Source organism: Nansenia antarctica, assembly GCF_963989245.1.
Source record: "Nansenia antarctica genome assembly, chromosome: 14".
NCBI classification, from domain to species: Eukaryota; Metazoa; Chordata; class Actinopteri; order Argentiniformes; family Microstomatidae; genus Nansenia; species Nansenia antarctica.
In genome coordinates, this window is record NC_137684.1 from 20,374,862 (window position 1) to 20,400,471 (window position 25,610).

The following is a 25,610-nucleotide window of genomic DNA, read 5'->3' on the forward strand; positions in this document are numbered from 1 at the left end:
GTGCGTGTTTACAGAGGATAGTGCCTGGATGCATGTTTTAGTAATGCGATGAGGCCAGTGCACTTTGCAAGTCTTGTGCTGCAGAGAGCCTCCGCAGAGCCCACGACCTGTTGCTGCTGACAAGCCGGGGAAAGGACAGGGGAGAGCCCGCTAGAGAAGGTCCTGCCTGCCTTGGGAGACGAGGAGAGCCGTGGTTTCTTCGCTGAAGAAATCATGCAGTTTGCAATCTGGCTGGTTGGGCTAATGTGTCATCTGTCAGCACTCGTCCGGAACTCTCTGGAATACCGATTGCATCCGAAGCAAGGTACTTGCAAATCTTGTTGATTTATGGGGATTGACCACCCGGGTAAAATCAAAATGCGATATTTGAGAGTTAATGTAGTAAAATGTTGGCAACGGCGCTGAGGATGGATGCCAATACGCTGACCATCTACAAAAAACAAAGCAAACAAAAAGCGAAATAATTAAATATTTCGGTATTCAACTAGGCCTAATAGAAAACAAATAATATTTTTTTTTAATCCACAATAAATTAAATAAGTTATACATTAGTATACCGGTACTTTAATAGTAGTAATAGGTATATTAATAGTAAAGTTGCATTGTGAATTATTGCTGATTAGAATGTTCAAAATGTTACATTGACGCATCCTAGATTCTGTGAATGTGTTACAGACAGTGATCGATCCCCAAAGTGATTCGTACTAATGCACTTTTCCCTTTGCCTTTTATTAGAACGTTTCATCAAACAGTTGTCATCTTATGAAATCATCACCCCGCTCCGTATCAATGATTTCGGAGAATCATTCCCCCACAAGATGCACTACAAAAGGAAACGGAGGAGTGTAGATGTGTCTGATTTCTCGGGGGGGCTACGGGCTCACTACAGAATCAACGCGTTCGGACAAGGCTTTCATCTCAACCTGAGCGCCGACTCGGGCTTCATCGCCCCCTCGTACACTGTGGTACATTTGGGAGCGGGACGCACCAACGCTACGGAGGACTCCCGTCAAGACCCCCGTCCAGACCCCCATCAAGACCTCAGCGATATGCGGCACTGCTTCTTCCGCGGACACGTCAACGCGCAGAGCGAACTCAATGCAGTCTTCAGCCTGTGCACTGGCCTTGTGAGTATAACTGTCCCTCTCTAAACGTTTATCGGGCGCTGCTGACAAAGTCTCTGATTATTCCTGTTTCAATGGATTCTACATACCCAGCCATCACCTTGTCTTGACTTGAGATGTCTTAAGATGTCTTAATTAACCAAAGTTTTGTCTGTCAAGATGTCTTAAGACCTAACCTGAAGACATGCACTCATGCACTCACTTAAGACATGGAGCATAAGAGCCATATTTTCTGTGTCTTGAAGACACAGAACATCTTGAGATGTCTTAAGACACTGAATATCAATGTTTCAATGGATTCTATCTATGCACATCCCTCATAACACAACACACGTGAAGTGCATAGGAGTGTAAGGCCTTTAACTTGAGCATGTGTCGCTGGAGACGTGACATTGACCACACTGCCTCCCATCTCCTGCCTTGCTGATGCTATAGCCCACACAGATCAATCATGATGCATGTCATCTGATTGGATATGTTTGATTGGAATTTACCAGGAATAACTGCGACATGTGTTATTTCACGATCAAATACATTGTTATACTGTTGATTATACAATAACACAATATACATTGGATGTTGTATTGCTGTTTCTGTAAATGGCAATGACAGTTTTTCTTGACACCTTTAACTGTTTGCATTTTACTGCTGTTGTATCATGGGGATTCTTATTTTATAGGCCTAGGTCAATAATGGAATTATTGGGTGTTAATTATGTCATTAAGCCATTGGGAATAGATGAGAATCATCATCCCCAGACCCATTTCAGAGCAGTGACTCCTGTCTGAGAGAATGCGTTGAAGGGGATGACATCACGGGTCAGATAAGGTTACTGGTACAGGGGTATGGTTGTACCTCAGACGCGCGCCAGGCTTCTTCACACTGGGGGTGTCTGCCTGGTCACAGAGAGGTCCGTAACCTTGCATTCTCCCGGCGTATGTCCCAACAGCAATATCAGTGACATCACACTTATTTTAGATACGCTCAGTTCGCATGCTTCCAGGGTGGGATGACTATGTCACTGGCTGCACCGGGTATCAGATGTCCTGCAAGACTGTATATCTTGACTAGAACAACACTTCAACTGATTGTATTTCCAGCACAACCCTCTATTACCTCATACATTTATTTTCTCTCTCGCAACGCGCAATGAATTATGTCAGACGAAATGTATATGTTTAGACAAGAGACGCTTCATTTTAATACGCTCTAATTGTCACTCTGCCCAACGTTGATATATGATTCATAGCACTTTTCCAAACAAGCTTACATTTATAACTTTATTACCGCTCTTGGTGATGTTATCATCGTCACTCTTGGAGAATGACAGTTCTATAGATGCAGGCCTGCAGAGTGCAGTCATGATGACACCCATGCCTCTGGGCTATTGGGCCATAAACTTGTCATTTCTGAGCACCAAGACCTTCTGGAAAAGCCCATTTTGGTTGGTGTGATGAGTTCATTAAGGGATGATTAAGCCCTAAAACAAGGTGGCCATTCTGGGAAGATGTATTTTTCCCCCCCGTCACTGTTGCCCAAGGCTTTTACTCTGGTGTAGCTGGGAAACCCACCTCAGCTAGACAAAGTGCTTGTTGGTGAGCTATTCATCGAGTGGACTAAGGGCGTTTGGCCTTTTCAGAGTGAGCTGACTGGGAGAAAAAAAAGTAAGTGCTGTGTGTGCAGATAGCTGCTAATGATGGTTCGGACTAACTATGACTCACACCATAGGAAATCGTTGTCCTCGTAGGAGTTATTATTCACATAATAGAGGTTCATTGATTATCCCCCACGTCTTGGAAAAGTGTCTCCGGCTCTGCACTGCCAAGTGATGTATGTCTGTGTAAATATCAAGCGGCTGACACATTTATGTCCTGTTTAACTTAAGAGATGGACAGTGTACTGTACATCACGGAAGATGACTCTGCTAGTACATGAGAGGTGTGTGTGCTCCCTGTGTGTGCCTCATGGCCTTGACCTTGCTCAGAGTGCAAGTATCATCCTAGGGTCCATTTCAGCACCTGTTTCTGAACAGCAGCCTTTGTGTGTCCACATTTTTGTGTTGGGAACCCAACAGTGAATCGGGCGTCTGACGTCTAACGCTGGGCACCCTGACAACGCACTCTCTCATTGGTGTGAACAAAGAAGACTGCCACTTGGTGTGTGTTTAGCCATGTGTGAAGTGAACACCTCATGGGAAACCTGAGGAGGAGGCTATTCTCTCACATTGATGGTGCATTACACATTTATTTAGCTAGATGTCATTGGCATTTTTGCGTTTTTTCCATCAGCAGCCTGGTCTTTAGTCCGTCGATCCAGTTATCACTCAGTTTCTGACATTACTGCCCACCACCTGAGTTCTATGGAACATACTCGTTCCTGACAATCTCTGTCTGCACCTTGACATAGGGTTCCCGGGCCTGGAAACAAGATGTTTGCAGATGGCCTTGTATACATACAAACACTCCCTGCACATGCTGCCATGGTTCACACTGATACAGTGTAACAGGATTCTGTTAATAGCCAGCCTAGCTCAGCAGGTTCATTCATTCCTACTGCCATGCCGGGTGGACAGAGTGGATGAAGCTCAAGGTACAGTAGTTTACTGACTGTATACAAGGCTGTACAAGGCTAAGACTTATACCAACTGCCAAAGTTGTTTCTGTTCTGTGTCAGGTTTTTACAAGCTAGTCTTCAAGGCTCAAGCAGAGCTTTCTTCCTATAACCCACAGTGCTCATTCCCAGATGCAACGAACGTGCATTCAAGTGTTTATCTAACTGTCCTGTAAAGTGTGAAAAGATAAGAGGAAATGTACACACACAAGCACGTTTAGTACTTTTTTCCATATCCTATCTGGTGGTTTTCCATTGTCAAACGTCCATCACTTCTGAAGATGGTAATGGAAATGCCCCCTAAAGATAACATTCCAGCACTCAATATCCTGTTAAAGTGTGCATATGAAATTACCATACAAACACCTTTGTTCTCCCAACTGAGGGGAGCGTCTGTTGAACTAAGAAGCTTTGTGGAGGACTCTGCCACATCAATATTAGCATTCCTCTGACAGCAGCCCTGTCCTGTCACAATGATGTCACTTCTCTTGCAAGTTGTAACTACTATGGATTTGGACGAAAGGTTCATGCTCAAACACCCTCAAATGAATGGATCAAGACTTAGATGTTCAGATACGCTTATGGTAATCTCATACGCTATATTATATATTGTAACTGAGTAATGACATTTGTGATTGATAGATAGATAATCTCCCCTCATGGAGGATGTTGTGATAAGGCGTATTACACAATGTTCTAACTTGGAAGGGATTATCAGTGTGTTGATAATATCAATATTGATTGACACAGACCTTTCTAAGCTGTTTCATTTTCCATTCCCATTCCAATGCCCTGCTCAACACGACTCTGTATCTGTGTCATGGAACTAATGATGCATGCGGGTAGTAGTACTCAAACTGAACTCAGGGAAATAGCGCATCAGACACATGTAGTGCTACTACCCTGTAATAGTCCTGCAAAAGAACATTCAAGTTAAAATGCCAGGCTTTTATTATTTATCTACCAATGAAAGGTTTGAGACACCCACACACTGTACCTTTCTTACTCTAACTCTACCCTGTCTCTTCCAGATCGGGACTTTTACCACGCAGCATGGCGAATACTTCTTAGAACCTCTGATGAAGGCGGAAGGGGAGGAGTATGAGGACGAGCACAACAAACCTCACTTGGTCTACAGACACGAGACGACGACGAGAAGTCCCCCCAGCCAACCTAGCCAAGCCACAGAGCCCTGTGCAGCCTCAGGTAACAGACTGACTAGCCCTAACCACAGTCTGAGTGGGGTTAAGGCCCCCCCCCATACACACACACACACACACTTACCTCCTTATGACCTGCTCTCCAACTCTTTGCCACGGCAGTAAAAACTGCACTAACTGCAAATTATCCTCAGTCACGATCCTTGGCTGCAGGGTTAGCGAGAAGATTTGAGCCTTGATTAAGGGGTGTTATTGGAATCCTTGATTTAATTAAGCAAAAATGCGTTCCAGCCTCCCCTGGTGTTTTCACTCATGGTGTTTTGGGAACATTTCACACCCAAGAGCTGTGTCAGAACAGAAGAAGGAAATAATTGCTTCTTAGTTTTGTGGCTGGAAGAAAATATAACCTATAGCCCTGTGCTTTGGAGACTATTTGAATGTGCCTGTTTCATTTGGATTCTTTTTTATAGCTGGGGCCTTTAGGTTGGTTGAGAGGCCTAGAGAACGCAGGGTGACCCAGTAGAGTTCACCCTGACGCAGGTCTTAAAGGAGTGCTTGCAGGGGAACTTTGTGGGCGGCCTTTGTTGCCTGATGCAGTAAATCTTTTATGTGCTGGACGCTTGATTTGCTTGTTGTCTGAACTCGCCCATTGTTCCCCGGTTGTGGCCATTGTCTGCAGCTGAGGTTTAAAGTAGTTGGAGTGTCCTGAGGGGCCAGGCCAATACCTCCTTAATATGCTTCCCATTCACTCCAACTCTCGCCATGTGTGTGGCAAACTGAGTGGGAGACATCTGGAGGGTCTCAGACTAGCTCTGCAGGGCTTTGAAATATGCTCTCTGTGTGGCGATGAGGGCGCTAGCTTGTTGAAAGGCACCGGTTTCGGATGGAGGTGTAGCTAGCTAGCTATCTCGCTTGTTGTGGGTCATTCCATATCCACCCTATAGTCTCCCTTTAATATCTACTTTAACCTCAGATTAGATACACCATATATAGGTTTTTCTATACAAAAGCCCCAATCACTGGCAGGATTCTGTTGTAGCGAGATAGCAGCCGGAGAGAGAAGACACCTGCAGGTTTCATCAAAGGACAGCGGCCACACAATGAGGCAGGATTAGAAGAGACACTGGCCTGGGCTAGGACTGGAAGGTGTCCCACGCTGCGGTTCCATAGACCTTATCAGATAGGACCCTCTCCAGATGCAGTGATAAATGCTCTCTTTGAAGGCCACAGTAGACCTGCTAGTAGGGCCTCCTGTCTTTTTATGGGAATGTGTGCAGTGTGCACTCACTGCTACAATCAGCTCGTGAGTACACACTGCCTCGGTTGCGTGTGTTGTCCTGTGTGTTGACTGTTGAGAGAACAACAAAGACAGACAGCACTCAATGGTTTTTAATGGTTGGGGAGCACATTCCGCACCGAACATGAAAGCTGCCGTTTCCATATAGTTCTGTTCCTGTCAGTGAGTACCGTGGTACTACTGCGAGCATCAAATCTGGTGGACAAACAACTCTGTTTGTCTCTGTCTCTTTGTCTGTCTGTCTGTCTGTATATCCTGTCTGTCTCTCTGTCTGACTGTCTGTCTGTCCTGTCTGTCTGTCTGTCCTGTCTGTCTGTCTGTCTGTCTGTCTGTCTGTCTATCTTCTCTCTCTCTCTCTCTCTCTCTCTCTCTCTCACACACTTTCTCTCTCTCTTTCTCCTTCTCCTCTCCTCTCCATCCCCCTCTAGCCCATGTGAAATGCTGCTTCTGGAGCTCCTTACCGCAGCCTAATTGCTGAGAGCAAATTGCATTGTGCAACACAGGACCACCAACGATTGTTGCTTAGGTGGGAAACTCTCTGACTATACAGTACTGTATACAGTGAGTCTAGGTCTGAATGCACAGGCGTGATAGAAAAGGCTAGATTTTAAGTTAAGGGCTAGCAACCTCGGACATGCTTTCAACTAGCGATAATAGACTGAGGAAGTGGGGCTTGGAGTGCTGTCTGTGTCACTATAGCATATAGGCTATATCTAAGTAGCACATAGGCTATCCCAGACCTCCTAACTTAACCAATCACACTTGTTAGCTTTAAGTGCCAGTTTGAATTCTACGGTACATCTGGCAAGCCTGTACAGCAGTGAAAGAGTAGAGAACCTGTGGCCGTGGAGGGCAGATTCCTCTCTTCCTTTCCTTCAATCCCTCTTCCCGAGGAGGCATAAAAGCAGTCTTTGTGAGGGTCAATGATCTCATGGTCCTCTCTCTCCACTCTTTATGTTTCTCTGAAAGGGGAGTCTTGTCTTAAATCAAAGTTGGTAGCCGGAATTTGATTGCTGAGAGGGGCTGAAGGGTTTGGAGGGTTGGAGGGTTTGGAGGGTTAGAGGCCCAAACCTGCCAACTGTCCCAGTTGGTCAGAACACACTATAGAAAGGCCAGACTGCTTACAATGGCCCAGTCTGCCAGCTCTCATCTCTGTACATTTAAAAAGATATTTGTTTTACTGCCCCATTCAGTCAGCTCATTCATTCTTTTTTTTTCTCTCTCTCTCTCTCTCTGTTCTGTGCTCTTTAGCGAGATGTCTTTTTGAAGAACAAAGATGAAACAAGCTCTGTTTTGTGAAGCGGTCTTCCAGGGCACAAACTAAACTTCTATCAGTGAAAACGATACAATAAGGTTTACATTTGGATGTTGGCTCATGTTACTGTGACATATGGTTCAGTATCCTCTTTAGGCTAGTTCAGGAATGCTTTAGAGGGAAACCTATGGTACACAGTATATTTATTCTCTTGGCTGTATAGTGAGAAGAATTTCCAATGTTGGAATAATCTTGTTTTTGCATATCAAAGTGTTGATAGGAGCGGAAGAGTATGTTTCCATGTAGATAAAGTGAACAAAGTCGTCTTTTAAGGATTCCTTTTTGTCCCTATTGTGCAGTTGTCTTTGGTCTTTCAACAGAAATCTCTGACGTTTTCGAACATATGCCGTCACCAACAGTGGAGTGTTGAAAAGGCTAGTGTAATGATAAGGGCTTTTCAAGTGTGACCTTTATGGAAAACCTTGTCTGTTATTTCTGCAGTAATTACCTAGTAAAAAAAAGAGCTGTCTTTAGCTGCTTGCCTTGATGTGTGTGTTCGAACATTGTTGAAAGAGCACTTAAGCATCCTTCCATGCTTCAGACATTTATACTGAAAAGGGTTCCACATTCAGTTTCCACTCGAATCACAATGACACATTTGTCTAATATCATATAACATCATACGTGAGCCTCAAATAAGTTCATATATTTCTCTCGATAAAGGCATCAAATTGAACCAGTTCATCCTCTTTTTGTTTTCGCACTGAGTAGCCTGTTCCTTGCCAGCAGGCCAGCAGGTCTTACACCTCTTCATGCTTAAGCCATCTTGGGTGGTTTGGCCACTGTTTTGATACCTGTAGAGTGGGTAGCTGTTGAAGGGGTGATTAATGTTTTAAGAGCCGAGCGCTCCTCATTGTGCCCAGTATGGGTTTAAAAGCCCCTGGAAAAGTTTGTCAGACTGAAATCACAAACTGTGGCCCTTAATTAAATGTTCTGGGGGTTTATCTATCTGTGGGCTCGCGTGTGAATCTCTGCGTCGTCACTCTGAGATGGAGATAGTCAGAAGGATGGGGGTGGCTGGTGATAGGAGCAGATTCTTTTGTCTCTGCCCAGTTGGTCTGGAGTAGGAAGGTAATGAGAGGTTGTAGAGTTTGGTCTTTCTCTCTCTCATGCTTACTACAGTACAGCTGCTCACACAGGCTACAGTTAGGACTTGAAGTTGTGTGTGTTAGCACTAGCAGTAAGTGAAATTATAGCATTGGCATGACCTGTTTCTGTGGGAAAACACAGAGTCCGCCAGTACACTGCAACCCCATTTTAATGTTGATACCTCTAGCACGGATAAGAATTTGGAGCTAACTTAAACAGGGCAGCTCGGATAATGCCGTCACTGCCACCGTCACTGCATTGGTGTGGCTATCCCTGACACATAGCAAGTGCCCCCTTTCCCTGACCTCTCAACACTTTTTCAATAGGAATCCCCAGTCGCCCCCCAGTGTATAGATGTCCAAATGCTAGCATCAGATCTTTGGTCAATGGATTCATTTACATAGAAAATGCTCTCTCATGCTCTCCTCCGTTCGGGGGATTGAACTAGCCGACTTGAATCAGCTGCCTGTTTCATTGCGCTTTCATGTATGTGAATGGAAGCGCTTGTTGATTGTGACCTCACTTCCCCTTTTGTTTGGAGTCGCTCGTTGGATGGGATGTGACCTTAGGCTTTTCCCTCCGAGAGGTGCTCGGCCCTCCGTTTAAACAGTTTCGACTCTGCGATAGATGCATTGTTTTTCTTCGTGCTGTGTTTCTGAATGAGGTCAGGAGTGGTAGGCATGGGGTGATGGATGGATGGTTATCAGTCAGACAACCTCTCTCACCTTAAGGGTCTGGCCCAGGGAGGTGTGGGGGCTTATGGATGTCAGTTGGCTCCATGGGGCTTAGGGCCCCAGCCTCCTAGACCAGTTCCCCTCCCCCATACCAGGGCACCTCTATTGTTATATATCCGGTTGTGCTTTGCTCGGTAAATGTATGAACAAGTGGGCATGTTCATGAATGTGTTTGTGTGTGTGTCTGTGTGTGTGTGTTTGTTTGTTTGTTTGTGTGTGTGTGTGTGTGTGTTTGTTTGTTTGTGTGTGTGTGTATGTGTGTGTGTGTGTGTGTGTGTGTGTGTGTGTGTGTGTGTGTGTGTGTGAGTGGGAGTATGAGTGTGAGTATGAGTGTAAGTGTTGTATGTGATGTCTGTTGGGTTTATCTATTTTGTCTGAGTGCCTGTCGTCTCTGTGGCTGTTGGAATAGCTGAGTAAGGGAAAGAGCGAAGAAGAGAGGAGCTTCTTTCTTTGCCTATCTGCTCATCTTGGTCTGCACTGCATGTGCCTGTCTTACTCTAAACCCTGGCAATGGCTTCAGACTCTTCTCAAGCTCTCCCACTACCCTCCTTTCCCCCTCTACACCTGTGTCTCTGCAGTTGCCCCAAAACACCTCACAGCTTTGATACTGAAATCCAACTATAAATCTACCGGTAGTACCGGTCCGGTACACTGAAAAAAAATGACTCTTTTGATTGCATATCGTGGCTGGGATTCTCCCTTCGAAATAGTTTGATTGTAACTCGGAGAGGATGAAGTTGATGTTCTGAAATAATAGATTGCGCCTCTCTGTCCACAATCGATTGATAGGCCTATATCAAGTGCTGTGTTGCTCTAGCCAGTTGTTCTAAGATTGTGTGTTGAACATTCTCATACACTAGTTTTATAGTCAGTATTTATTAACATACATTATTGGTTCCCCAGTGTCCCCCACTTAATTACTAACACACCCCTCATGGCACAGAGCCTCTTACTGTAAGCTAGTGTTGGGAGAATGACACAAGAAGCTAATAATACAGCCTAATAATTCACTCATTGTCATCTGACACAATGACAACAGACTGTCTGGGCATTCAGCTATAGTCAGATACCCATAGTTACCCACATGACAGAGTTGTCACGGGGCCATAGTTGACAGTGAACCCAATATGTTGTGTTGTCTCCGTCTCGGAGTTCCAGCGACAAATTCCAACAGCTATTTTTTGCCGAGGTCTACTGTCTGTCTGTCTGGGTATTCTGAACAGATGGGGGTGAGTGACTCCACAGCGGCGTGGCCAGCAGTCTGAGGTGAGAGGTGCTGACAGGAGAGGGTCTGGTCCTCCAAAATGTGGCCTTGGCTGGGGTCGTATTGACCCTGATTGGGGGGGGGGGGGGATGTCATCGCCTGATGACATTGCGTCATTGCCTCTAAGGAAGTCTATGCGGGGGAACGCATTGAAGTACTCATTGACTAAATGTTAATTTCTTTGAAAATGAACAGTTATGGAGATTTGAAACCAAGATGTTGTGGTTGCCAAGCAGTTGCACATGGGCTCAGACATCTCCCTCCCGAGAAATAATATAGTTCCCATTTGAAGTGCTCTTACGTCCTCATTAAAAGCTATCGTGAAGGGAGATGCCACATTCTTGCAAACTGATTCAGCGTCTGGGTTTTACCACACTGTGGTTTTCTGCCACTTCTCGCTGTGCTGCTGTTCATCTCAGAGAACAGACGTACGACACATTAACCGTTATCTCTGTCTCATCAACAAAACAAAAGACATGTGTGGCAACCTTTTGTTCCGACAGTATAGTGATAAGATAAAATCGTAGGGTAATTAGCTTTAACCCCACTATTAGGGCCTTCAGATGTTGATGACCTTGTGACCTGACCAGGAAAGAACTCTGGGCATTAATAATTACTTTTTAACTCAAGAACCCCCCCCCCCCCACACACACACACACACCCTTACACATAACCCTTTAACCCTAACATTTTTAACATGGTTCTGGACTGTAAACACTACTGAATGGACAGTGTGTTAAAAGCCTCCATATTCGGAGAGGTCAAGAGTCATGCCACTTTAGATTTAAAAGCCTGCGAAGCAACAATTAGTTTCCTCTTTTCTCTGTCTAGGCACCGAAGAATTGCCCTTAATTGTGGGTCTGCAGGGGTTTGGAGCCTTTTTCTCCTGACATGTAGCGTTGGTGTACTGTCCAATAGAGTGCCATAGCACTCTCATAGTGCCAGGGTATTACCTATGCATGTAAGGTACGCTGTCTATTTAATTGGCACCCAAGTGACAGAGCGCTTTCACTCTCAGTGGGTTATTGTAAAAGAATGTTAATTAGCTCAACAATGAAGTCAGTGTTCTCCATTGTTGAGCTTTTGGCATTGATACTTTTAACAGAGAGTGAAAAGGGGTCATAGTGCATGAAAGGAAGGAAATAAATAGACTTTTAATCCAGATGAAGGAGAGATCATGGAGAGATGTTTTTAATGACACGTTTTGATCTTGTCAAACAAAAAGTACACATGGGGTATCAAGCACGGTGCTTTAATCGTAGTCCGGGAAAGAGATATTTTAGAAATGTCTTAGAGACATTAAGACAGATAAACCCCCGCAGGTCCATGTTGGTCAAAGAAGATCCTTTCTTTTTCTTTGTGAGGAGGGAAAAGGAGCCTTTGCTTCAGCCCAGCAACCACTGCTGTGTGCATGGGCACAACCAACGGGCTTGGCGCTGACACGGGCGCTCGCGCTGGCACGGTGCAGGGCCTCACGGCGGCATGAGCTGTGTGCCATTGTGCCAGGGGAGTCACGCTCTGTCTCATGTGCCCGGCGCTGCCCGCCAGGGGCATTGCTCGACTGATTTTGGAACGCTATATTAGGAGTTTTCTCCTTTTTACCTTTTCTACCCTCAACAGTTTTCTCTCACAATCTCTCTCTGTCTCACTAGTTTGATAGAAGAGCTGCTGGATAGCGGAGAATACGGAGAATAAGGAGACACTCAGTGTGACAGGGTTACCCAAAGGTTAAAGGGAGGGTTGTGTAGGATGTGACCCCCTTAGAGTGTAGCGCTAAAGGGGCAGTAAGGAAGGAAGGAAGTCATCGTGTGTGTTTATGTTATTGTCAATGGTGGGGGTCCGTCTCCTTGTTGAGAGCATAGCCAGTATGAATATGTTCCACCGTCAATGAATTCTCTGTCTATACCTTTTCAAACCAATTATCTGTTCGTTTTTTTCTTCTTCTTGTGTTTGCTTCTTAAATGGCTGCAGTCGCAAAATCAATCTCAGGTCGTGGACATTTCAGAAAATAATTTATAATTATAAAAGAAAACAAGGGTAGGACAGAAAGTGTGCGTCGGGGAAGTTGGGGTTTGTCGGTTAATTCCTGCAGCTGCTCGTGTTTCTGCTCACAGTCAGTCTTCCTCTCTCTATACCAATGCCAGCTGCCCTTTGGGGCGATTCGTCTGGCTGTAGATCTTTCTTCCCTCAGCTGTGAGGCAGCAGAAATATTACAAGCACTCGTTCGGACTTTTCAGCACATGTGGCAATACACTCCTGGAGGGATGTACTGATATGTATATATATCTTTGGATGGTACTTTTCAACATACACTTCCATGGCAAACCTCATCCATCCAGAACACATTGTTGATCTTGGCAAAAAACGTCTAAATATCAGACATAGCGACGACTGCTTTTGAATGTTATTTTGACGATGTGTTTGTAATATTCTCTTCCGTCTGATGATGAGGTACTCTTGGACAGAGACGGATAACATCCGTTATTCCAGGGGTAGGGTGGGGTGTGTATGACCCTCCACAGCTGTGCTCTACAACATCTCCCAAACAATGTGGCCTCTTAGAGGCTTGCTTGAGTGGAAAATGGAAGGCCCACCCCCCCACCCGCCCCCCACCCCCCGGCTCCTCTTTCCTAGTACTGTTCTGTTTTACCGTAGCGTCTCAGGAAACTGTCCTCTGCACAGACAGCGTAAACACTTGTAATTAAGCCCTCTCCCTTCACCTCCGCAGGTTGGCCTCAGGGTACTTTCCTATCATCCCTATCATCCTCTCTCTCTCTCTCTCTCTTTCCCTTCCCTGTCATGGTAAAGGAATCCATCGCCCATTGCCCCAGCCAACACGTACGCTACACGTACAGTTCATCTGACGTCCAACTGAAAAGTGGTTGGAAGCGATGCCAATCCCCCAGTCTGACAATTTATGGCTGAGGTTCCTCTTATCTTTTTACCTTTAAGTATCATTCACCCTTGGCACCATGTATACTGGTATCTGTGAACTGAATCTGGTATTTGTTTGAATTTAGGCTGTACTGTGTATGTCAGTGATCCCCAGCCCTTTCATTTATATAGTGATATACTGATTGAGGTCTTAATGAAGGGGTATTTATCTGTATTTAATGTCCCCATATGGCGAGCATACTGTGTCATTCCCTGGGATGATTACAGAGCCATGTGTATGTAATGTGTCGTTGTGGAATTTTGTCTGTCTTTTGTAAGTTGCATTCAGGCATATTCACAGCAGAATGGAGCTTGTCTAGTCTTCGAAATAAATCTCCCCCTCAAAGCTCACTAGTGACCTTTACTTGTGTCATTTGGTACACCTTTTTTTCCCCAGCAGGTTGGAATAACACAGGTCATTTCTGGAAGGTTTTCTTGAAAGTCCAGTATGTTGCTGTTATGTCATTGGAATGTGCCTAAGCTGAGGGCTTCTTTTTCAGTTTTAGAGGTTCCATACTCTCAGGAAATTCCTGAATGTGTAACATGAAAGCTGTATGTCCAGTACGAAGTATTTGAAAATGTGTTTCTCATGATCTACTGTTTGTCCGAGTCCATTCCTAAGCCATCCTTAGCCATCTCCTACGAATTCTGTTGTCAAGCATGCCATGCATGGAGTTGGCTAAAGCACATTACAGTACAGGTCACTTGTTTACACAGGCGTATGTCCGTTCACTTACTGTTCCCGTGTTGCTCTGCTGCTAGCTATGTATAGCCTATACTGTATATTTCTCCTCTGATTTTTAATTGTATTTGAATTTTTTCACTGTTTTTTAAATGTGTTGTACGGCGACATTGAGTGCCTTGAAAGGCGCCTTATAAAATAAATGTATTATTATTATTATTATTATTATTATTATTATTATTATTACAGGCATGTGGGACCAGGCTACTCTTTTCATGCATAAGTGATTCAACAAGGTTATTGTTTACATTTTGAATTCTGTCTCTTCTCCTCACAGAGGAACATACAGAGAGGCCAGTCACCCTCCGGAGCAACAGGAGTATGGGAGAACAGCTAAACTCCCTGAGAGAGACGGTGGACGTCCTGCAGACAAACACACATACCGCCACCAACCATACAGACGCCCATTCACGACGTAAGAGGTTCCTCTCCTACCCGCGCTACGTGGAACTGATGGTGACGGCGGATGCTAAAATGGTCCGCCACCACGGACACAACCTGGAGCACTATATCCTAACAATCATGTCAGTAGTAAGTAAAATATTGTTTTTAAAAACTACATTCAGAAATATATGTGTATTGATTATGCTCATTGTCCCAGGAATGATATGAATTGGTTGTCTTATCATAGCCCTATCGTTCACATGGATTTGCTTCTCAACAAATTGTGTGGCTTCTCCACGATACACGTTCAAGTTGAAGTTGGTAATAGGTAGTAGCCGTAGCATGATATTGGTGTCTGGCAGTTTGGCGACTTTAGTTAATGAAAGTCAATGTCAAGATTACTGTTGTCTCTCAAATTTGGGAGGGAAAGGTATGATCATACTGCAGGTTATATATAATTAATATGCTGTAACTGATATTATGGTTTGCTTGGGTTTTGCCCAGTCATTCTCCCGTGAACTGTTTTATTTTTTCCCTTAGATATGACTCTTTTTACTGCATACAGTAGAGGATGACACTTAGACAGTGACAAACCCAACATCCAGGAAATCTTAGCCTGCCCAATCATGTCAGCCTGTAAATTGGCTTCTGCTTCAAAGCGTTCCTTCTCTGGGGCAGTTGGTGTCCCTTATAATGCAAGATAAACATGCTGACAGACAGTTTTTCTCTCTCAAAATGTTATTAACTTGATTGCAAGCTGGCCCGCACAGCCAGAGACGTCGCTCATAAGGGATATCACCGCCTCGGCGCTTTATGAGCTTATAGTCTACTGGCTTAGTTTGGGTGTTGCATTTATGATGAGGTCACTTCAAGGTTTACAACCGAAATACAACACAGTAAAAAAGAAATGTTGGAAACACACGGGCCCCCGCTTTAGTGCTCCTTAGAGCACATTAGAGACCTCGTCGGCTCAACACACACCTACACACACATTATATTCCCGCTCCCGCACACACACACACACATTCACACCGCTGTCCAAAACACAAAACCCTGTCAGGGACACTCGGTCAAAAAAAGACCTGCCCCGGTTCCGCCGCTCCAACAGAAACCAGACCCGCCGTTTCAAACGGAACAGGGAAATCAGCCAAGGCTGATCAGTCATCGTCATGGTGACAGCACTCTGAGCCAGTTGGCTCGGCGGGGGCGGAGGAGGGGGTCCACTAATTGGGTGGGCTGTTAGTTCTCTGATGATATGATGTCATGGTGTTTAGAGTGACCACAGAGAGAGAGGCCGAGAGGGGGCATTCCTCCAGGGTATCAGAGCCTGTAGACCCTCTACCCTGGGATAGGTGCTGGTTCAGGCTCCAGCACACACACACACACACACACGCACGCACGCACGCACACACACACTCTCACACACACACACACACACGCACACGCACACGCACACGCACACACTCACACGCACGCGCACGCACGCACGCACGCACACACACACGCACACGCACACGCACACGCACACGCACACGCACACGCACACACACACACACACACACACACACACACAGACTGACTCCTCTGCCTCCCCTGTCTCCCAGTCCGAGAGCAAGGCTCTGCTTCATGCTCCCTTCCCCGCCCCAGGCTGTTACATGCTAAATGTTTATAGTGGGCCCTAATGAGTTCCTGTCAGGACACTGTGGATGGCCCCGGGAGCATGGTGACCGCCAGTGACAGGGGTGAACGGGAAAAAAAAACACACACACACAGAGGAAGGGTTTTGTCCCCGCAGTAGTGGGATAACTCAGCTCAAAGCTTTGCCGAAGTTTGTTGCCAAGTCAGATTGTTTTTCCCCAGGAAGTCCATTAGGGAACTGAAATTGCACTTAATACTGTGTTGATTAAACATCCCCCCTGTGGGAATTCAATTCGATTTCTACTTTTCATGAGTGAACTGTCCCATTTAAAACAACTGAATTCCACTTTCAATATTCCATTTTCTCCCTATCCTCTGCTTTTGTTTCTTATTCGTAGACATTTGCATTTTTTTGTCTGTGTGTTCATCTTGTTACAGGTTGCTGCGGTCTATAGGGACCCCAGTGTTGGGAACCTCATCAACATTGTGATTGTCAAGCTGATCGTTGTCCACAATGAGCAGGTGAGTGAGTGAACTAGCTCTCTAAGATGGCTGACGTCACCCCGTTGTCCTCTGCTTCCCTCCTGTTGAGAGGAGCCTATTAAGAGGACACTGGCTTCCTTGTCAGTGGGAAGTCTCAAGAGAGATGTCCTCTGAGAAAACGATACCGTTGTGCTGCTACCTGTGAACGTAACACAGCAGTACTACATGGTCGTGGGGTCTAATGAACATGGCCTTGTAAGGCCAGACAACTGAGATCCTGAGACATTGAACAGCATTTCAGAACATGTACATACTGTAAATTAGACACATGCACAATACAAAACTGTGCCAGAGATTTTGGATTAAAGTCTCTACTTTTTCCAGCAATGGAGGATTCTCCGATGTCTGATCCATAGTCAGGTGATGTTATCTTAAAGGGTTATTCCGTAATTGGTTTTCAATATCATAAGAGCAGGTTTTGTCAATCAAAATGGCCAGAGTAGAGCACTGGGAACACACTCCCTTAGCAGTCCATCTTAACTGTTTCTGTTTCTGCCTCTTTAAACGGAAAGGCCTGTTTTAAATCCTCCCCATTGTCTCTGTCTGCCGTCTCTCCAAGGATGGACCCACGGTGAACTTCAACGCTGCTACTACCCTCGGCAACTTCTGTAACTGGCAACTGACCCAGAACGTCCCGGACGACAACCACCCCTCCCACCACGACACTGCACTCCTCATCACCAGGTAATGTATTCAATGTATTCATTCATTCGACGAAGGAGTCGAAGATTAGGACCGTGTTCCAATGTCCACACTAGCATATAATGCTTGGGCCATAGCTTCATTCTTTGTGGTTGTGCTAATAGGTATAGATGTAGTGTTAGGGTTAGGGTATTCATATGGACTGCCTCGCTGTCCTCCTCACGCATAACACATCTCCTCCTATACTGAGACGAGTCGATAAACGGTGTGCGTCGCTTGTGCTTGTGTCTTCTCACAGGGAAGACATCTGCCGGGCCAAGGACAAGTGCGACACATTGGGTAAGCTGCCTCAATCTCAGCCAAATGTTTCCCTGGTGAAGGCAGAAATTGGAGGACGGGCAATGGAATGGAATGTATTGTACTACGTACTATAGTACTGTAGCTCTCGATTGACTTTCTGTTCCTGTTCCATAGCTAATAAAGCTGCCTCAAATGAGTTTATGCCAAGCTGACAGCTAATACAGTGACAGATGTGAGTGGTATGGGGGGGGGGGGGGGGGGGGGAGAATGTACTAATCTCTCTTACGAAACAGTAGTTGGGTGGATTAATCACCTGTGGTGCAGGCCAGGGGTTTCTCTCGATCCCTCCCTCGCTTCAAGCAGCTGTGTGTGTGTGTGTGTGTGATCATGTGTGTGTGTGTGATCATATGTGTGTGTGTGTGTGTGTGTGTGATCATGTGTGTGTGTGTGTGCTCTTCCAGGGCTGGCGGAGCTGGGGACGATGTGTGACATGAACCGAAGCTGCTCCATCAGCGAGGAGAACGGCCTGAGCGCTTCCTTCACCATCGCTCACGAGCTGGGCCACGTGTAAGTACTGTACTGTACTGTACCTCGCCTCCCTCCTCCCCCTCCTCCCCCCCCCCCCCCCCCCCTGCCCCCTGTTGCCTCCCTCGGACCTTCTCGGGCCCCCCGGGGCCAGCTCCGGTCCTGTACACAAAAGCCCTCTTATCTGGCGCACGCACAGGTGCAAAACATAATAAAGCAAAAATGGTGGTTTAATAACATGCCAGCCATAATACCCCACTGTACCGCGGTGAGGTGAGTTAACCCTCTAGGTGTCAGAGCTTTGTTCTGGGTGGGTGTGTTGAGAGGGGGGGTGGGGGGGGTGACTAACTTAGCTGAAAGTCACCGCTAGGCTCAGATGTGGTGGATAAGCCTCAAAGTTCCGCTGCTTTAAATGAGGGCTAGAGAATGTGCTATAGTCATTGTGGCCACTTTGTAAACACATTAAATGTATTCCATTTTCTCCAAATGTATTCCGAGTCTTGATTCATCGCAATACAGCTCAAGACGATGATGCACGTTTTCAGGAGCCAACTTGTTCCCCGGGCCTGTCCCCAAAACATTATCCTAAAGAAAGATAAAACAAGCAGAACCATAGTAAACAGAGGCCCCATCACAATGCGGTCATACTACGCTGCCATAATTACCGTGTAATAGTCCTGTTATCAAAACACAACTCCCTGCTGGGGACTGTTTCCATAACACACGGATGTCGCCACCACATGTGTGAACGGAAAAGAGAAGCAACGTATGAATGTCCCGCTTTGTGGCCCATTGACCAAGTCATAACATAATGACCCTGTCCTTTCATAAAGCCTGCCCTTTATTAGCAGGCCCTAAATCCACCAAAGCAAAAAGAGTCCATATTAAAATACTATGAGGGACATCATTCTCTCTCTCTCTCTCTCTCTCTCTCTCTCTCTCTCTCTCTCTCTCTCTCCCTCTCTCTCTCTCTGGGAATGAATGTGAAAGTGACAGCTTTACGCTCTTGTTCCGGGGCCACCCTGCCCAGTTGTGCTTGTTAGTAAATGGAGCCAGTGTGAGCCATTGGCTAAGAATGACAGTTATTCTCTTCCCCCTCAGTCCCCGCTCACACATTCTTCCAGTGTGGGGAAGGAGAGGACGGGACCTAGCGGAGGGGGAAACTGGCCCTCCTGTAGCTCTGTTTATGCTAAAGTTCAAGCAGCTGGACAGTTGGCAGTTGGCTTTGCCTCTTGGTGCAGTTGAGCGTCACGTTCACAAGCCCCTCCGGAGTGTTTAACACTCTGTGAAAACGGAGTGTCAGGTAGTGGAACCGTGGTCTCAGAGTGTTGCAGATTAAGGAAACCGAAGCCTTGCTTACACTAATGGGTACGAGCCCTTTCTCAGGTGACTCTAGAATTGTATGATTATAAGAAGCCCGACTCGGGCTCTTTTAGTGTGTTCAAGTCACTTGATATTGATCCGAATGGGACACATACACTGTAGGTATAATGCTCATAATGCTTCTAAGTGCTTAATAATCAAGCGTTGCCAGTTCTTTGACGTCGTAGATCACAGATAATACCCTCTGACATTTTCAATTAGTCATTACCTAAAGAAATACAGTGTATCCAAAAGGCGTGCCGCAAAGTTTTATTGGCAATTCAGTTTACTGGACCCTGTGGAGTAGTGGATCTGGTATCTGGATCTGGATATGGCCCCTGCAAACTGGATGAGGCCACCGGGGTTGTTAAAGATGGTTTCAATTTCGGGGTCATAAATTTGGACTTCAGATGGTTAATCCTGTGACGATATAGTCATCCATCAGTTGACTTAATTAACATTGAGTGTTTCTTGGTGGGGCCGTGTGTGTGTGTGTGTGTGTGTGTGTGTGTGTGTGTGTGTGTGTTTGTGTGTGTGTTTGTCTGTGTGTGTGTGTGTGTGTGCGTGCGTGCGTGCGTGCGTGCGTTCGTGCGTGGTGTGCATGTGTGGGTATGTGTCTGTCTGTCTGTCTGTCTGTCTTGTCTGTCTGTCTATCTGTCTGTCTGTCCGTCTGTCTGTCTTGTCTGTCTGTCTGTCTGTCTGTCTGTCTTGTCTGTCTGTCTTGTCTGTCTGTCTGTCGCCTCCTTGAGCTCCCAGCGGTGGCAGAATTCAGATGTTGCTCTGATAAGATGAGATATTTTAATATAATACACTGCTTTGATGTTGCTGTGCTCTCTCTCTCACCAGACTGTTGACAGTCTGCTCCCCCAGGCCTCACGGCTTGGCTGTGACACTTATTTATGTCCGCTCGGCTGGGAGAGGGAGGCCTGAGGTTTCCAATCAGACCCTCTCCGCTGCGACGACACTCGCTTTGCTCTCCCTGTTATTTATGGAGGACTGAGGAAGTGCATTAAATTGTTTTTGTTTAGTGTTTTGGTTTCAGCTTTTTCTGATTAGTGAATAATTGGAGGCAGACAGTGGGACATCAGTTAGAGATGTGAGCATCTCTCCAGAGTGCAGAACAATGTGTTTCTCTGCAATCCAAGGAGAGGAAACTTGAAGGCAAGTACAAAGACGTAATACTCTTTAGCTGAATGCAGAATGCAGCTCTGCAACTCTCACTCCTGAGATTCCCCCTCTGTCCCTGATTGATCACCGACAGACTGTATATCTCTTGAAAGGACTGAGAGCTCCATCGTCCCTCCAGTCATCCATGACCTCATCCCTCCAGTTCACCAAGCAGACAGGATATTCGCTCAGAGCAACCCAATTTACAAATCAAATAACGTTAGTTCTATAATATTTCCACGGTCCTCATGTGTGTTCTTCTCAGTATCAGACTGAGGCCTTGTCGGTGGGTATGTGAGGAGCTCATTACAGGCCAGAGGGGGAGAGTGGGGCTCAATTAGGCCCCCGAGCGATACGGCTCCCAGGACTGTAGGGTGGGCGTCTTGCCAGGCGACGCCTGCGTTGTTTGTGTCCGGCTCGGCCCCCAGCCCCAGCACAGCATCCTGCAGTAAACAGTAAACACCATGCAGCTGTGTGTGTGTGTGTCTGTCTGTGTGTGTGTGTGTGGGTTTGTGTGGGTGTGCGTGTGTGTGTGTCTGTGTGTGTGTCTGTGTGTGTGTGTGCGTGCGTGCTTGCGTGTGTGTGTGTGAGTGCGTGTGTGTGTGTGTGTGCGCGTGTGTGTGTGTGTGTGTGTCTGTCTGTGTGTGTGTGCGTGTGCGCGTGCGCGTGTGTGTGTGTGCGTCTGTGTGTGTCTGTGTGTGTGTGTTTGTGTGACCTCATCCCTCCAGTACAGCCAGCCAGTTCACCAAGCAGACAGGATATTCGCTCAGAGCACAACAACACAGCAGAGCACTGCAGCATTAGGCTGTACTTACTCTCCAACTGTGCAGAGTGAATAAACAAGGCTGTATACATCTCAGAGTTGCAAATCACGTTCAGTGAAGTCTATTGATTGCTTGGTTGAAAAGAATTGGAGAAGTACACGTGTTGTCAGCATTTGAGCAGCGTGTGAGTGTTATATTACATTTCCATCGATGGCTTTTTCAACGTTAAGCCCGTAAGAAGGTGACCTCTGAGTCTGACTCTGCAGGGGTGAGCGGGAGGTGGTACGCTGTGGCATACATACTGTACATACATACTGTACATGCATACTGTACATACATACTGTACATGTGGCGGCGGTGGTGGAGTTGATGTCAGACAGATGATGTAAAAAATATAAGGAGTTTTAAAGAAAACGCTGAGAGAACCCATATCATTTGGCAGAGAGGAGTGCGTGTGTGTGTGTGTGTGTGTGTGTGTGTGTGTGTGCGCCTGCGTGTGTGGGGGCGGTCCACAAAAGGTTTGAGGTGATCCCTTGTTAGAAAGATTATAAATCTTCTGACATTTATCCCCTTGCTCCGGCTGATCCATTGAGCAGCCCCTTCCCTAATCGCTCTCTGTGTGTGTTCCCTCCCTCTCTTCCCCCCTCCCTCCCTCCCTCCCTCCCTCCCTCCCTCCCTCCCTCCTGGCAGGTTCAACATGCCCCACGATAACAACCCCAAGTGCAAGGAGGCAGGCATGAAGCACCAGTACCACGTCATGGCACCCACACTCAACTACGACACCAGCCCCTGGTCGTGGTCCAAGTGCAGCCGCAAGTACATCACAGAGTTTCTGGAGTAGGTACCTCTCTCGCTGGTTCTCTTTTTTTCTAACTATGCACAAGTTAAGACATTTTATGTTTTATGTCTCCAAAATATATTTGACATGTTTATACCTGGGGTCACACAGTGTGTTTCTTTTAAAATCGAAAAATACAAGCAATTCGAAAATGCGAGAAAACAATATTTGTTTGTCATAATGTGACATAATCTGGTAAGCAAACAGTGTGTGAGTATAGGGCAGGCCAGTGTAAACTGTGTCGTCTTGTTATTGCCTGGGCTTGAGACAGTATTTCCTGTTTTAAAAAGGGGGTCTTCTTCTCCCTGACCTGAGCAGTTGATCCTCCCCTGCTCCTCTCCGCTTGTCCCCCCTACTTGGGCAGAACTGCTCTCGAGACGCTGGACAAACAGTCATTTAGTCGCCGGCGTGCTTTTCCCGGCGAAAACGGTAACGCGGGGCAACAGCTCATTCAGGGCCCGGGGAGCCCGAGCAGTCGACCAGCGACCACTCTGAAGTGCTTCCCTTTAAGATGGGGAAATGTCAGTTATAATTAGATTTTCCCCTGAACGTGACCCTTTGATCTTTCCTCCCCGCCTCTGTCGATTGTGAGCCTCCACAAAAGGCTGCCTTGTTGACGAGTTGCATCTTGGGAGCTCCACGCTCGCCCCGACGCCTCGTATAGAGCTTTAAAGTTATGCTGCCAGCCACATAGTTTCCATCTTACCGCTGCTAGCCAACTCAACGTGAGTGGTTGGTTGGAAAAAATGTTGCAAAACCAGAAAAATGCAGAATATCAGCTGTTGACCTCCTTGATGTGTGAGCGAGAAGGAGTTGTGCGAGGTAAATGGTAATTTGCAGCGTGTGCGGAACTTTCCATGCTTTAGCCTACGCTGAGGAAAGCCCATTTGTTTAAAAATGTCACCGACGGTCAGAGCGACTCAACAGCAAGTTATCGGTGGCCTTTGTTATCTGTCCTTGTTGGTGGTCTTTGTATTTGTTATCGGTGGTCTTTTTCTGTTCGTTTTCACATGCCCATGTGTTCATAAAGTGATCTGGAACACGATTTTTAGGTAAAAAAAAATCGGTGAAGTGTTCCTTTAACAGTGGCGATAAAAAACTGTGATTTTGAGAGAGCGTTCAGTTCAGCAGGGAGCTACAGTGGTGGGAAAAGGCTCTCGAAAGTGAAGCTCACTGCTTTTGAAGTCTGCCTGGGCCCAACAATGAGGAGCATTGATCCAAACGGCCACTTCCACCCTTCACCGAGCTGACCTGGTCAAGTACATCAGTTTTTTGACTGCCCATTCTCTCCCCTGAAGAGCACTCCAACACACAACGCTCTCCTGTCAACTTTAAAGATGGAGGAACACTCTAAACACGCTACCTCTCAACCCTCCTTTTCAAGGACCCCCCTCCCCCACGTCCCCCCTTTTCTCCCTCCCATTTTTTTAGCTGTGTAATAATGTGATGTGAACTGATCTCCCGTTTTTGTCCACACCTGAGAGCCCCTGATAAAAAAGCGCCAGGGTTTGTTATTATGCGGAGACCCGCGGTTATAAAGACACCATTCATTCCGTCTCTGGCAGCCGGCCAGCCGATTTAAGCCGGAAAAAAAGTTATCTAAAGATAAAATGCAAATCTCTCGGTGTTGCCACCCACTAATTGATGTGTACATTTGTGTTGAAGCCACATAATCATTAGTACTGGTGAAGCCTATCATTTTCCATTCCAATGCCTAGGCGCACACTTTGGGAATTAGGCTTACCACACAAAACAGCAGCAGCAAAGCTACCCAAAACATTCACATTTGAAGTGTTGAAATTAGATGTTTTTTCCTCCTCAACTCAAGATAGGTCCACTGTGAAGTCTTTCGTTCTAATTCAAACCTAGAACAAAAATTAAGTTTCCTGTGTTATCCTTCGGTAAAAGTGGTACGTGCTGTTAGTTCAAGCAGAGCAATTGCTACAGTAGTAGGCGTTAAAATATCCCACTGCGCAGTAATGCACTGTGTCATCCAAGCCTCAGCTGTGTGTGTCATAAACCTGATATATGGTCAGCCCGGAAGCACCACCGGCTCACAAGAAGCACAGCTCCCCCCTGATGGAACCCATTACATAGGAGCTTCTTATGGAAAACACAGAGATACTGTATATATATATATATAGAAGTCATGTTCGAAATAAACTCACTTTAAAGAACCATCATTCAACCAATGGTTGCCAGGTGCAGAATCTCTTTCAGTCTCATCACATCGCCTGTCTCGAGCTCAGCCGCCGATCCCCCCTTCAAAAAACCCTGATGTCTAATACAAAAATGTATCTGTCCTCCCCATCCCCACCCCTCCCCTCTCCATCCTGTTTTTTAATAATAGACCCATACGGTTTTCTGGGTTTCTGATTAGACAAACTGGTGAAAGATGCTTCAATAATGTGGGACATCTCTCTGATTCACCCCCAGGGCCCCAACAGACAGACTACCTCTAGCCTAGCTTTCATCATGGCTCTCTTCTCCCCCTCCCTCCCTCTCGCTCATTGTTCAACAGAGTCATTCCCACCACGCACTTGTACTGTAGTCTTTTTGTGTCTTAATGTGGAAATGAAAGAAAAACCGCAGTGGTAACACAAGATAAGCCAGGGTAATTATCAGCCTTGTCACATCAGCTGTGGCGGTATTAAGCAGGTGTTTTAGCGCAGACACATAAGGACAAATTGCGAGAGCGGCGTCGACATGTTGTGTAATTACACATTATACAGTATCCCGTCCCGCGGGTTCCCTTTTTTTGTGTCGCAAAGTCAATAGGAGATCAATCTTTTGAGGAAAGGTTTACATCGTTTGAATGGTTGTTTGACTAGGTTGTTTTGTGACCACACTTTTTTAGACTGTCGACTTCAAGGACAAGTAATTCAGTGGGTACTCTATATGGGGTACATACACTTTGTCCAGCTGTGCTTTTGTTGTTTCTACTTTTTTGGGTTGTAGGCTAGGGTGTGGCTGACATTATGTACAAACAGTCAGTATATACTAATGGAACTGTCCTTGATTTAAGTTACTGAACTCAATAAAGGTGCTTTTATTATCCATTTCCTTTCTTTTACTTTTTGGCACCGAGAAATGCCTCTTGGACAAACATGTGGTCAGCATGGCTCCTTTGTCTTTATGGAAATGCAGCTTTATTCTCTCTCCGACTCCAATTTCGCGG

At 46.0% G+C, this 25,610-nt stretch overlaps 1 protein-coding gene across 1 annotated transcript in view; it reads left to right on the top strand.

Moving 5' to 3' along the window:
* Positions 1-213: 213 nt before the first annotated feature.
* LOC308170304 (A disintegrin and metalloproteinase with thrombospondin motifs 20) overlaps positions 214-25,610 on the top strand; it is a gene marked incomplete at its 5' end in the record, with an annotated part of 80,157 nt that continues 54,760 nt past the window's right edge. Inside the window, 9 exons of the mRNA XM_080545073.1 lie at positions 214-304; positions 736-1,127; positions 4,766-4,940; positions 14,547-14,800; positions 16,730-16,813; positions 17,394-17,518; positions 17,775-17,815; positions 18,238-18,343; positions 22,285-22,431. Of these exons, the coding sequence (XP_080401199.1) occupies positions 214-304; positions 736-1,127; positions 4,766-4,940; positions 14,547-14,800; positions 16,730-16,813; positions 17,394-17,518; positions 17,775-17,815; positions 18,238-18,343; positions 22,285-22,431 (1,415 nt within the window). The remainder of the gene's footprint in view (positions 305-735; positions 1,128-4,765; positions 4,941-14,546; positions 14,801-16,729; positions 16,814-17,393; positions 17,519-17,774; positions 17,816-18,237; positions 18,344-22,284; positions 22,432-25,610) is intronic.